This window comes from Musa acuminata, chromosome BXJ3-1, assembly GCF_036884655.1.
Source record: "Musa acuminata AAA Group cultivar baxijiao chromosome BXJ3-1, Cavendish_Baxijiao_AAA, whole genome shotgun sequence".
NCBI classification, from domain to species: domain Eukaryota; kingdom Viridiplantae; phylum Streptophyta; class Magnoliopsida; order Zingiberales; family Musaceae; genus Musa; species Musa acuminata.
In genome coordinates, this window is record NC_088349.1 from 8,574,127 (window position 1) to 8,588,880 (window position 14,754).

Consider the following 14,754-nt stretch of genomic DNA (forward strand, 5'->3'; position numbering starts at 1 on the left):
AAACTACCCGTGAATCAATTTAGATCGAATCAACTTTGAATTGGTTCAAATTTAGTTTCGATTCAATTTTATTTTCTAATTTGATTTGAATACTCCTAGTTTCAACTAATGAGAGACTAGCATAAATAATTTTAATAAATTTTAATTATAAATTAAATTTAAAACTGAAATTAAAATCTTAAAAATATAAAATGATTAGGGTTCATAGCTTAATGGTAAAGCAATTGATTGCAGATCTAATGGTTACCGGTTCAAACCTGATTGGTATGTTAATTAATTAAATTTTAATTTTAATAAAATTAAAATTATGAGAAGAAAGTTGATAATTAGGTTACTTTAATATTAATTTTAAGTAGATGTGTTCAAATCAGTTCTAATCGTTTTTTTAGTTTGAATCAAAATTTATTTGAATCAATTTAAAATCAATTAATTTAGTTTAGTTAATTAGTTCATCAATTTAACTCAATCAAATTAATATCTTTTATATTAAAATTAATTTAATTTGATTCAAATTGATTAATCAAATAAAAATTTTAAATTTATTATTAGGTTAAAATTTAAATCATAAAAATGGTAATTAAGTTACTTCAATCTTAATTTTAAGCATGAGTGTTTGAAATCCGTTCAAATCATTTTTTTAATTTGAATCAAAACTATTTTAAATGAATTTAAAATTAATTAATCTTATTTAATTTGTTGAATCTCGGATTTTGATGATGAAGTCAATTGTCATTTGTTGTCTAATCTATGTGTTGAGATAAGTGTGCAGGATTAACTACGATGAAAGTTAGACAAGCAACAGGAGTTGCGCCGGAGTCAAGTTCATGATCACGTTGGGAGTTCGAGAGTTCGACAGAAGTTCGGACGGTCGTCGGAGGTTCTGCGAGAACAAATCCGAGAAGTCCAGAAGCTTGCCAAGCGAAGCTCGTCGGAACTCGCCAAGTGGATCGTCGCAAAGTCCAGGAGTTTGCCGGAAGTCCACAGGAGCATCACCGAGGGTTCATCGGATGATCGACGAAAGTTCGTCGGAAACTCACCGGAAGAAGCGATTGACGCACCGAAGCAAAGCTGCAGAAATTGTCTTAGATCTAATCGTAGTTAGCACGTTGATTAAGTTGGAAAATGGGAGGTGATCCCATTAGCTTAATCTTGGGGCAATTGGGCCCCTGAAAGACTGAAATTGGGCCGAATGGAGCTAACCATTCGGACCCTGATTGCACCAGGAGGTGCAACCGCCTAGGCCAGGAGGTGGCACCGCCTGGGCTAAGCCTCCCAGTGAGACTGGGCGGTGCAACCTCCCCAGCCAGGAGGTGGCACCGCCTGAGCTCAGTCTTCGAGCTAGACTGGGCGGTGCAACCTCCCTGACAGAGAGGTGGCACCGCCTGAGCTCAGTCTTCGAGCTAGACTGGGCGGTGCAACCTCCTTGACAGAGAGGTGGCACCGCCTGAGCTCAGTCTTCGAGCTAGACTGGGCGGTGCAACCTCCCTGACAGAGAGGTGGCACCGCCTGAGCTCAGTCTTCGAGCAAGACTGGGCGGTGCAACCTCTCCAGTCAGGAGGTGCAACCGCCTGATCCCGGAATTCCAGGATTTGATCGTTTTGAGCTCCAAATTTGAATTGGGTTGGGGCCTATAAATACCCCACCCATTCAGCACTGAAAAGATATAGACCTATACCGAATTCTTGATCTTTTCTGTGATTCTAAGAGCTCAAATTTGTGTAAAGTCCTAAAGTTCTCCTCTTTCTGTTCTTCAAGTCTTGAGTTGTAAAGAGAGGAGAGAAAGGTCCTGTAAGGGTTGTCTCCTGAGCCCATCAAAAGGAGTGAATCTGTAAAAGGGCAGTTGGCCTTCGCCTATTGAAGGAAGGCCTCTAGTTGACGTCGGTGACCTCGTCGGTGGAGGAAGCCAAAAGTGGAGTAGGTCAAGACTGACCGAACCACTCTAAATCTCTGGTTTGCGTTTACTTTGAGCACTTTATCATTACTGCAAACCTCCTACATAGCTACTGCTCTCTGCGCCTTTATGAACAAGTTTCTAAGTGCTGATCTTTTCGAATCTGTATTCAGACGTAAATTGGTGTTTTCATACATTATAGTTTACGATTACGTTTTGTAACTGCAAACTGTCTTCTGCGCTTTTACGAACGAGTCTCTTTGCAGTTTACATTTACGTTTTGATTCTATTTATAACTGCAAACTGTCTTCTGCAATTTTACGAACGAGTTTCAAAGTTTAGACGAAAATCTGCATTCAGACGTAAAACTGCATTTAGATGTAAATCGGCTTTCCTCGTACAATCATCAGATTTCAGTTTACGTTTACGTCTTGATTTCAACTGCATATTGCCTTCTGCGAGTCTACAAACGAGTTTCAAAGTTCAGACGTAAATCTGCGTTTAGACGTAAATCTGCGTTTAGACGTAAATCTGCTTTTTGCAGATTACTTTTTGAGCTGTACAATAGCAGCACACTGTCTTTATACTTATGCTTAAACTGCTTTTGATCTAAACAAGTGATTTACGCAATCTGAGCTTAGACGTAAACTGCGCTTAGACGCAAACTGTATTTAGACGCAAACTGCGCTTAGACGCAATCTGTATTTAGACGCAAACTGCGTTTAGACGCAAACTGTGTTTAGACGTAAACTGCACTTAATCATAAGTAATCTTAGAATCGGCTTTTGCATCAAAATAGTTTTTATCGAACGAACGCAGCTTTCATTTTTAATCGCTGAAAGATTTCCGCTGCACTAATTCACCCCCCCCCCCCTCTTAGTACTCTCGATCCTAACATAATTAACTAGTTATTCAGTTGAACTCAATCAAATTAATATATTTTAAACTAAAACTGATTAAATTTGATTTAAATTGATTAATCAATCAAAAATTAAAATTAAAATAATCAGAAAAGTTATTAATTACGTTAGTTCAGTCTTAGTTTTAGGCAGGGTGTTTAAATCAGTTAAAATAAATTTTTTAATTCGAATTAAAACCAATTTAAATTGATTCAAAATTAATTAATCTAGTTGAGTAACAAGTTAATCAGTTGAAATTAATTAAATTAATATATTTTAAATTAGAACTGATTTAATTTGATTCAAATTGATTAATCAAATAAAAAAGATATCTAAATCAAAATTGTTTATAGCTTTTAAAATCAAAGTATTGGTGAATCAATTTAGATCAGATCGATCTTGAATTGATTCAAATTAAGTTTTGATTAAATTTGATTTTAACATCCATACTTTTAGTTCAGTGATATACCATCATAAATAATTTTAACAAATTTTAAATTAAAATTAGATTTGAATTTAAATTTAAAATCACAAAATTGAGTGGGGTCTATAGCTTAGTGGTAGTGCATTTGATTACAGATCAAATGGTCATTAGTTTAAATTTGATTGGGCCCTTAATTAATTATGTTTTAATTTAAATAAAATATAAATTGAAACAAAAACCATGAGAAAAAAATTGATAATGAGATATTCCAATCGATTAAAATTATTATTAGTTCCTATCAAAACTTGAATAGATTTAAAATTGATTATTTTGGTTTAGTCACTAGTTAATCAATTAAACTCAATCGAATTAAAAAATTTTAAATTAAAATTAATTTATTTTGATTCAAATTTATTAATCAAACAAAAATTTAAATTGAGAATTAGATTAAAATTTAAATTAAAATAATGCGAAAAGGTTGATAATTAGGCTACTATTGATTAATCAAAATTAAAACTAGTTTAGTTCGATTCAAATTAATTAATTAATTTTTTTTAAAAAAATATTAAAATCGAAACTTTTGATTAATCAAATTATTTCTATAGCTATCAAAACCAAGATACAAATTTAAAATTGATTAATCAAATTATTTCTATAGCTTTTAAAATCAAACTATTGGTGAATAAATTCAGATCGAATCGACTTTCAAATGGTTCAAATTCAGTTTTGAATACCCATTGTTTTGATTAAATCATAAATAATTATATTTTAAATTTTAGTAAAATTAAAATTAAAATAAAAAATAATGATAAAAATAAAAAATAGATTACTTCAATCTTAGTTTTAGGTAGAGGTGTTAAAATTAGTTAAAATTATTTTTTTAAATTTAAATCAATATTATTTTAAATAGATTCAAAATAAATTAATCTGCTTCAATTAATCTACCAAACTCAATTGAATTAATATCTTTTAAATTAAAACTAATTAAGTTCGATTCAAATTGATTAATCAACTTTGAATTGGTTCAAATTTAGTTTTAATTCAATTTTCTTTTTTAATTCGCTTTGAACACTTATCAAGTTAGTGAAAGACTAATATAAACAATTTTAACAAATCTTAAAATTATATTAAATTTAAAAATTGAAATTAAAATAAAAAAATATATTAAATGTTTAGGTTCTGGTAAAGCATTCGATTGCAGATCAAATAGTTATCGATTCAAACCTGATTGGTCTCTTAATTAATTATATTTTAATTTTAATAAAATTTAAATTATGAGAAAAAAGTTGATAATTTAAACTGGTTGAAATTATAAGCATCCGAAGAGCGCGTCGGGAATGCCCATTTCCTAATTCTCTCTCTCTCTCCTATCGCGTCGATCTTCGAGGCGAGACGGTCCTTTTTTGTGTACATTAATTCAGTCGTAGCGAGATTTCGATGCGTAAAACGGTGACGGTAGATGATCCACCTCTTTCCCATCTTTCTCATGATTCCCAAGAACATTTCTCCTTCCAATTCCAACTCGACGCTGCCTTGTGTGGTTTCGCTTTATTCTCGCCCCCTTGCCTTTTTTCCCCGGCCGATATCGGGTGCGAAGGCAGGCAAATTAGGGTTCTAGAGTCCCCCAATTACTGTTTCATTTTGATTTTATTCTTTCATTTTGATCGTCTCATTAAGATTCCAATTACTTTTTTTATTATTATTTTTCTACTGCTAAAAAGTTGGATTTCCCTCCCCTCTATTCATGTGAGATCTTTCTGTCGTTATATCTTGTTTATTCTATCCATTCGTCTTTATGCTTGGAATCCAATTTGTTGTACGGAATCGATTAGTGGTTGGGTTGAATTGTTATTCCTTCCTACATATTCTTTAAAATGAAGCTTTTTGTTCACGTCATTGAGGCTCGTGGTCTTCCTGTAATAAATATGAATGGGTCATGTGATCCCTACGTGAGATTGCAGCTTGGCGGTCGTAGGTCGAAAACTAAGGTCATCAAAAAGAACTTGAACCCTTTTTGGGATGAAAAGTTCAGCTTCCTTGTCGGGGAACTCAGTGAAGAGCTTATTGTCTCAGTTCTCAACGAAGATAAGTACTTTAATAATGATTTCTTGGGGAAGGTGAAGGTGTCATTGTTGAAGGTCTTGGACGCTGAAAACCTATCCCTGGGGACGGCCTGGTACCAGCTGCAACCCAAGAATAAGAAGTCGAAGAACAAGAAAAGGGGTAATATGCCGATTATCCTTCTCTGTTCTATGGATGTTATTCTCTAGCTGGAATTATTTCAGTTTAGTTAGCTCCAGCTTTCCCTCTCCTGATCATGTCTCTCCTCCATTTCTCGGCTTAGATATGGAGTCTCTGGTTCCTGGTACAGGTTCCAACATGTGGGGCCCTGGATATTAATTCTTTTTCACTTGTTTAGTTGTATGATTTTAGTTTCTTTAAAAGCTCAGATGTTCTTGATAGCTTGTAACCGTGTCAAGTCTCTATATCGTAGATGAATGAAAAGAGGCAAATATTAGGCAACCAAAGTTGCAAATGATATATAGTGAAAATGGATCATGAAATGGTTTTTGTGAATTCCAGATACAAATGTTCTTTCTTTACTGAACACCCGTAACTGTACTAGTTGTTATTGCACTTGTTTAGTCAAACATATGCACTGAGTAATCAAGTAACTATTATCTGTTTATCTTGCATTTAAAATGAAACGCTCGTAGATCAACAATTAAAAATTGATCTCCATTTACAGTTTCAATTGGCAAATTAGATTTAGTTTTAGCAAGTTCAGCAGCACATGCTCCAGCTTTGGTTCTTTTGTTAGAAGAAAAATAATAGAACATGGGAAGGATAACCCGACACATGCAGATGTTAGTGTCTGGTAGTTCTCTAATCTTCATTGTATTGATAAGATTAAGTGTATAAACGGTGTCATTTAAACTTTCCTGGCTCATCTCAAAACATAATGATTTTCACTCGATGTCATTATGATCAGATAGAAATTTGTACCATGACGTAGTTCTTTTAGCGCAGGAGGCATATGCATGCAATATTTAATGGTACTAATTATTTAATTTGTCCCACTTGTAGGGGAAATTTGTCTCACCATACAATTGTCCCCAAGAAATACTATCTTAGATGATTCTTCTATTGTCTCACAAGCACCTTCTACTGATCTTGCATCAAGTTCGGAGACCTCCCAACCGATAAGGGAAGCGCCTTTGTGTACTTCTTCTGGTGGCAAAATTGATTCATCTTCTTTGATGGATCTTGAAGAAACTAGAGCTACCAAGGAAAATAAGTCAAACACAACATCTTTTGTTGAACTATTGTCTCAGATGTTCCGTGGGAAGAATGCAGAATCTGTTCCTTTAGCTGAAAATAGGGACCTCGATTCGTTAGAACAGTCAGAAGGGGTATCTATGAAAGCGGATGTATGTGCTGACTCAGCTGACAATGTACCATGTGAGAACAAATTCGAGGAACTACTGGAAACTATGGCCTCAAAATGTCTTGGGTCTGATATACCTGGGCATCTACCCGGTGGAATATTACTTGATCAATCTTATGCTATTGCACCAGGTGATCTGAACTCCCTTCTTTTTTCACCAGATTCAATTGTTAGGAGATCTTTTGCAGAGCTTCAAGGAACTACAGATCTGCAAAGGGAACCGTGGAGGCTTCTTAATGGTGAAAGTAGTTTAAAGAGAGTGATGACTTACACAAAAGCTGCAACTAAACTGATCAAGTCTGTGAGAGCTACAGAGGAGCAGACATATCTGAATGCAGATGGAAAACAGTTTGCAGTTTTAGCAAGCGTAAGCATTCCTGATGTTCCTTGTGGTAGCTATTTTAAGACAGAGATCCTCTATTTGATAAAGCCAGGGCCTCAGCTGCCATCAGCTAACCAATCATCACATTTGATTATATCATGGCGTTTAAACTTTCTTCAAAGTACAATGATGAAAGGCATGATTGAAAGTGGAGCAAAGCAAGGTCTTACAGAGAGTTTTGCCCAGTTTGCTGACGTTCTTTCCAAGCATGTTAAACCAGTTGCTTTGGATGACTCTTCTTGCAGCATAGAGAAAAACTTGGTTCTACCAGAGATAAAACGGGAGTCTAGTTTGGGCTTGGCAGTCCAGTTCCTCTGTAATTTTACAGTTCTACTCTCTCTCTTTGTAGGATTATATGTATGTGCTCACATCCTAATAGCCAAACCTGGCACAGTTCAGGGGCTTGAGTTTGTTGGACTTGATTTGCCTGACTCCTTCACAGAACTTCTATTGTCTGCAGTTTTGACGCTTCAAGGGCAATATGTTCTAGAAGTAATAGGACGTTTTTTGCGTGCCAGAAAACACAATGGTATGACCTGCGATCCATCACATTTTTTTCAGAAATGATTTTTATTTTTATTTTTTGTCTCTTAAATGCTTGATTGAGGAGCTTCTGTGAAGAATGATCAAAACAAACATTATATATGTTGAGTTTCTGATCTATGCCTGTGCTAGAATATTGCTAACAGATCAAGAATTAGATTGAAATTAAGGCCTTAAGTATAACTTCCTGTTGCTGCTGAGCCTAAAGATTATTAGCAAATTCCCTGGTATATGAATGAAACGTAGGTTCTGTCCTGAAGATGGACTTTCAAGTAGATGCTGTAGCAAAATATAGAAGTTATTAGATTAATCATGCCTCCTATTTTCAGGGATCCAGTAATAGAAGAAAATTGCTAACAGATCAAGAATTAGATTGAAATTAAGGCCTTAAGTATAACTTCCTGTTGCTGAGCCTAAAGATTATTAGCAAATTCCCTGGCATATGAATGACACATAGGTTCTGAAGATGGACATTCAAGTAGATGCTGTAGCAAAATATAGAAGTTATTAGATTAATCATACCTCCTATTTTCAGGGATCCAGTAATAGAAGAATATGAATTTTCTGAAATTATCAGATTCTCCCTTTGCCACAGTGTAACTGCGAAATTTACATAATTGTTATCTTAGGTTAGATACAGTGATTCCATTTTCCATAACCATGATTTCTTTTGTCTTTTTTGCTAAAATACAAGTTTTGGTAGTTCAGTTAGACTGTATCTATAAAGAGCATTATTACAATATTGATCAGAATTAATTCCATGTGCCTGGCCATAAAAATACTTGGACATATTATTCTGTATGTATAACAAAAATGAAAAGCATTATTATTATTTTTTTACCTGGATGGCGGAGATATGTCAAGCTATCACCAACATTCAGTCATTAGCGGATGTTATGTCCCGACTAATCTCACGACTTAGATCCCTACAGGAGGAACAGGTGACATATTTCCACACCTTCTGTTCATTATCTAAGTTGATTGTGAAGTTCGATGACAAGCCGCATGCTCTTTTAGTCATATCGATGGGCAAGAGCATTTATGAGAATGTCCTCGTCTTTACCTTTCCCTTTGATATTCTCGTGTCTCCGGTGGTGCTGATCGGGGGATCTTCTCATCTCTCTATATCTTCTGCCATTGAGCAAGCTGTTAGAGGCTGAGTAATAAGTGATCATGAATGTGCGATGGTGGAGATGGTGTGATCAATGGTGGTGGGGCTACTAGAGAGGCAGGTTGGAGTAGCAAGCAGGTGACGGGTCATGCAGCACCTAGGGTGTGAATTTAAGCATAGATGGATCAAGAGCAATGGTGGAAACTAGATGATTGGGAAGATGCAATGGAGATACTAATGAGGTTTTGGGAATTATCAAAATTTTCTGAGGAATGGTAATATTCGGTTAACCACCCTTTTTGCTTTCATAATGCAAGGTTTAATATTTTGATCTGGAAACCGTACTGGTCCCTGGATGGGGCATACCATGTTTCTGTATTCCCTGTGCCAACTGAGGTAGGCCTGGCCAAAAGAAGAGGAGGAGGAGGAGGAGGACGTGGTGGTAGTGGTGGTGGTGTGGAGGAACCAGAGGAGGAGGAGAAGGAGAAGAGTGTAACAAACAAGATGTAACAACGAGGAGAAGGTGACAACATCAGCAGTGGAGGCTGCAAACCAGAGAAAAGAGATGGGAAAATGGGAGGCTATCAACAGTTGTTGACAACTGTTTTCATCCAGAGATTAAAAAGATTAAAAAAATGAATTACTTGTTTCAACTGGATCGGACAAAATGGTTTGGTCCATGCACTATAGCTACGTGGACCATAGTGGACAATACGGTTGGCATATAAATCTTTTCGCAATGTATTATTTAGTTTTAACCAGATCTTAATACATGATCAGATTTAGATGTTATTTGTATAATCTAACTGTTTCCATGCATTGAGATATGGTAGGGTTAACATTCTCGATTTGTGTGTAATGCCTCGATTTTTTTTTGCTGTTTCTCTGATATGAAGTCGAACTTGCGAGTATATTGAGAGGAAAGAAATGAAAAGCAAACTAGTGGTCGACTAATTGTCATCTCAAATATCTAATAATTTATCAGTTGGAGAATGGGTAGTATTTTATTATAATTGCCCAGGAAGGTTATAAATTAAAATTTTTTCCAACAATATAACTTTGCTAAAAATTAAGGATTTTTGTCTTGTAGTATGAGAGCTTGCTGATAGTATGTTAAGACTTGGCTTAGGTATATGTTTGTATGGATCAGAAGAGCACATGCAGAAACCTTTTAGGCATGGGACATACCAACCCATGCTGACCAGCATGGAGTCCTTGCTTGTAATATACCTGCACCATTAGATATAAAATAGGATTTCTTGCAGATTCACTTTAAAGTAAGTTCTCTTGTACAACTTTGCCACAATCTGCATAAAGCAATAGATAAACTAAGTTTTTTAAGAATATTAAGGCTGTAACTCAAGGTAGTGTCCACCATCCAAACATGGCTAGTAGTTGAGTTTGCCACCTACTGCAAATTCAAAGTGTAGTTCTCTCATCTGTGAACTTTTTAACTTCCACTGATGAGACTTTCAGAATCTTGGTTTCTGTATCTATTTTTTCTCCTGCTAAAGGAACCATGTTTTTCTTCTTCAGTTGCTTGATTAAATAGCTGCATTTTATGCACAGGTAGTGATCATGGGGTTAAAGCACAAGGAGATGGTTGGTTGCTAACTGTTGCATTGATTGAGGGAAGCAATATAGGAGGTGCATATTCATGTGGGTTCTCTGATCCCTATGTTGTCTTTACATGCAATGGAAAAACAAAGACAAGCTCAATTAAGTTCCAAGCAGCAAATCCAGTATGGAATGGTAATTTGGTGAAATACCACTTCTTTCACTTTGTTTATTTGGATAATTGCAGTGATTTGGAAAGAAGCATATACATTTCTGTCACTGACTTTTCATGTTGGTATATATATCTTGATACAGTGGACTTCCTATAATTGTTCGTACTTTGTTGGATCTGCAGAGATATATGAATTCGATGCCATGGATGATCCTCCATCTAGAATGGAGGTGGCGGTTTATGATTTTGATGGACCATTGGATGAGGCTATATCTCTTGGTCATGCAGAAGTCAACTTTGTGAAATCTAATTTATCAAAACTAGCTGATATCTGGATTCCTCTTCAAGGAAAATTTGCTCAAGCATGTCAGTCTAAGTTGCGTTTGAGGATTTTTTTGAGCAATTCAAGGGGCAATGGTGTTGTCACAGATTATCTAACAAAAATGGAGAAAGAGGTCGGCAAGAAGGTAAAAAACACATACAATATGATGACACTGTTCTTGTGATTCTTCATGTCTTCTGGCTTAGGTATCGGATGGTTAAATATGTAGATAAATCTGCGGTCACCTCAAACAAATTCTGCATTCCAGAAGCTCTTTGGTCTCCCACAAGAAGAATTTCTCATTAATGACTTTTCCTGTCACCTGAAACGCAAGATGCCTTTACAGGTACTTTATGTTTTCCTTATGTTACTTGATCTAGCTAATAAGTTAGCACTGGTACACTCTTTCAATTTACTATTTTGGAACTTTATTGATATCAAAGTTTTTGATGATTATGTATTTCGGAATGTATCCATAATATAATTTATTGAAAACTTGTTGGTTGAAACCACCGTGGATACATTTATATAATTGCTAACGCAAATCACTAAGGTGTGTTGCTTCTCAGTCTCTAATTTTTAACTCTTCTGTATATATAATACTAGCCTATTCACTTGTGTGACATATGCAAGGTTCAGAAGATCAGGAACCAAAACTGAAGCGACATCAGAATTTGGGATCCTTTTCTGTCCAAATGGAGTCATTGAATTGGATGTTCTGGAATTGTAGGCCCAGACTGCGCTAGCAGCAGTCCTGGATCCATGGAAACCAGCTCAATTTGAGCAGCTAGTATATGTACAGTAGAAATGGAATCTTCCATTAATCCTGAAGTATTATGTGAAGCCAATATGTATTTTACAAGTGGAATCTTCTATGTGCTATGAAGAACTATGAGTAGTTTAAGCTGCCAGTGATGGATCGTGTTTAGGACACTAAGCAATATAGGAGGACGAAGATGAATGGAATGGAATGGAAATATAAATGTAAATGCACGTTTACTTGCTCTTTAAGCCCCATCCATATATTAAAATGAAAAACAAGAGGAATGGATAGACATAAGGAACATATTGATCAACTATATAAGTTGGAAATTACATCAAAAATAACATGAACATTCTTTCTTTTTTAATGGGTAAATAAAATGAGAACCATTCACTTTACTATTGTGTCCAAGTGTCGTATCCATTTTGAGTAAAAGGTTCATTTTAATTGTTGACATGTCCAATAAAAGTGAGCCTATCTCAATATTTTTGTCAGCATGTTGGGTATTGGGATAAATCGGTCTTCACATTGCAATGATATATGTAATCCAGCTATCAAGTTTGCAGTCCATTGCACTAAAGGTTGTACTTCTTTTCTAACTGCTACTTAGCTTCTTCAGATTCAATGGTTGTGTATTTTAGAGTTGTGTTAAATGTTTTAATCATGATGCTTGAGTAGCTAAATGCATAGGATTTTTGCAGGGTCGGCTTTTTCTTTCTTCAAGAATTATTGGGTTTTATACGAATATATTTGGTCACAAGACCAAGTTTTTCTTTCTCTGGGATGACATTGATGATATCCAAGTTATTCCGCCATCTCTGGCAAATGTTGGTAGTCCTTCTATGATTATAGTCCTATGCCAAGGTAGAGGCATGGATGCAAAGCATGGAGCAAAAGAAATAGACCAGGATGGAAGATTAAAATTTCATTTTCAGTCATTCGTCTCATTCAATGTAGCCAGCAGGTACTAGTTAGTAGTTTCTTTGTTTTATACTAGTGGTACAACTTGTAGACTAACTGCTCAAATGAATCTAAAGGGCATCAACTTGGATTTAGCATCACCACTGTCATTTTTCAGTTTCCACATTGTTTACTAATGTTCTATGCTTTAGGTTGTCTTTTGAGTGCTGATTTCTTTAACATCTCATTTTAATGGACATTTTTCTTTAATGTAATCCCAAACAGCTATGACTTCTTTTGTTTATTTATTTGATAGTCACTTGTTTTGGAGGTACACTCACAACTCCTAGATCTATATAGTCCTCCGCAGTTGCAACTTTATATTGGCATATCAAAGCTTGCATCTGGAATAACTCATTTCTGACAGGACAACCAGGGCATTGTGGAAAGCAAGATCTTTGAGTCCTGAGCAGAAGGTGCAACTTGTTGAAGAAGAATCTGAAGCAAAACACTTTCAAAGTGAAGAAAGTGGATCATGCTTGGGATTTGAAGATGTCAAAACGTTTGAGATCTATGCTGATGGCCTTCCAATGGCTGTGAGTTTTTTGTTTTTTGTTTTTTTTAACTCGGACATTGCCAATTGGAGCAAATTCATGTTTTCTATAAAAAAAAAATTTTTAGTGAATACCATGCTGTTTGATGCTTTATCAGGCGGGTTTTGTAATGAATATATTTGAAGGAGGCCCATTGGAACAGAAGATTATGCAGAAAGTTGGTTGCCTTGACTATTCAGCCACACAATGGCAAACAGTTAAACTTGATGTATGGCAGAGGCGAATTGGTTACAAATTCGATGGTAATTTATCACGTTTTGAAGGGGAAGTGACCAGCACTCAGCAAAAGTATCCCTTGCCTAATAGAAATGGATGGATTGTAGAAGAGGTTGTCTCTCTCCAAGACCTCCTACTTGGTGATTGTTTCTGTGTATGTGCCTCAGCGATCCTGTCATTTTCATCCTTAGCATTTTTGAAGTTTAGCAGTTGATACGGAAGTTTACTGATCTGTGAGTAGTTTGGGATGCGTATTGCAAACACCTCTTTTCCAACTTTGCTATTTGTATCCTGTATGCTTTTCTTTTGTTGTGTGAGCTTTGCGATTTCTTTTAAACAGCCTTTCACCATTTGAAAAATTAGCCAGTCTTGTGCACCTCAATAATTTCAGGAGTGTTCAAAGAGGAAGAGGTTGAAGAAGAAAACCATGTGCACTGTGGCATATTTGGAGAATATACTATAGAAATTGGAAATAGAAGATGACACATTGAAAATTTTTAGTGGAATATGATATGTTGCAGGATATAACTATTGATTGTCTTTTGTTTTGCAATATAACCACTTATATGAGTGTCTTGTGAAAAAACTTTACTAATTATAGTTTCAGTTTAGTGAAAATATGACCTTTCTTTTTCTTGTTTTTGCAGCTTCTACTGAAATACCGGATAGAGGATCTTCCCTCTGTATCCAAGGGATGCAGTGTTCAAGCATCCCTGGGAATTGCTTGGCTGAAAAGTACTAAACACCGAAAGAAGATCACAAAGAACATAATTACTGATACTTCTCTTCGCCTCAAAGAGATATTTTCTCAAGTCGAAAAAGAGCTACAAGATGGGAACCAGATTCTGTGATATTAGCTGAGCCCATTAATTTTGATACTATTAGACTTCAAAAAGGCTGCATGTTTATCTGATATTCAATATGGTTCACTGCTAATTTATCTGCTGAATTTGGAGGTATTTGAAGTTAGATCAGCAAACAACCAAGACAGCTATATTTCTTTTCTAGCAATGGTGAGAGGATCATGGGTGTTTTGACTAATGGGCTTGAATTAGACTGAAAGCAGGAAGGACTCTAGAATATATTGGGTGTCATGGATCATCTTCGGTTGTCTCCTCGTTCTCATAGATGACATCAATCTTGCTGTCTTGAAACTCGGATATGCTTACGAGATTAAACCTGTCACTAAGATATGTTTACAGGATAAATGGAGGATGAGTATTCCAGTGAAGTTCTGGTTTGATCCTTTGATGCACTGTAGCTGGAACTGTGATCGATTGAGACAATTGTGGCACATGCTGATTGTTGATGCTAAGAGAACAGTTGTTTAAACGATATATATCCGAAGGAAACAAAAGAAACCTGATTTTGCCTGCGAAAACCAACTTGCGGCTACACATTAGAGTATATGAATTTAGGTGTCATTAATGTTTCAAAAATCACTTGGTAGATTAATGGACCTAATTTTGTAACAAATTGTTCAGAGTAAATGAATTCCATGTATATCTCCGA

At 35.6% G+C, this 14,754-nt stretch overlaps 1 protein-coding gene across 3 annotated transcripts; it reads left to right on the top strand.

The window, feature by feature from the left end:
- The first annotated feature begins 4,554 nt into the window (after positions 1-4,554).
- LOC135628663 (C2 and GRAM domain-containing protein At1g03370-like) lies at positions 4,555-14,754 on the top strand. 3 transcript variants are annotated; one of them, XM_065135469.1, is made up of 9 exons: positions 4,555-5,437; positions 6,302-7,573; positions 10,268-10,450; positions 10,611-10,894; positions 10,979-11,095; positions 12,214-12,476; positions 12,840-13,008; positions 13,124-13,396; positions 13,890-14,754. In XM_065135469.1, the coding sequence occupies exons 1-9, from the start codon at positions 5,089-5,091 to the stop codon at positions 14,091-14,093; spliced, it is 3,114 nt and encodes a 1,037-aa protein (XP_064991541.1). In that variant the 5' UTR covers positions 4,555-5,088; the 3' UTR covers positions 14,094-14,754. The 3 variants fall into 3 exon arrangements, with proteins under 3 accessions (XP_064991541.1, XP_064991542.1, XP_064991543.1); XM_065135470.1 differs by having other exon boundaries at positions 12,849-13,008; XM_065135471.1 differs by having other exon boundaries at positions 13,124-13,475; positions 13,890-14,028.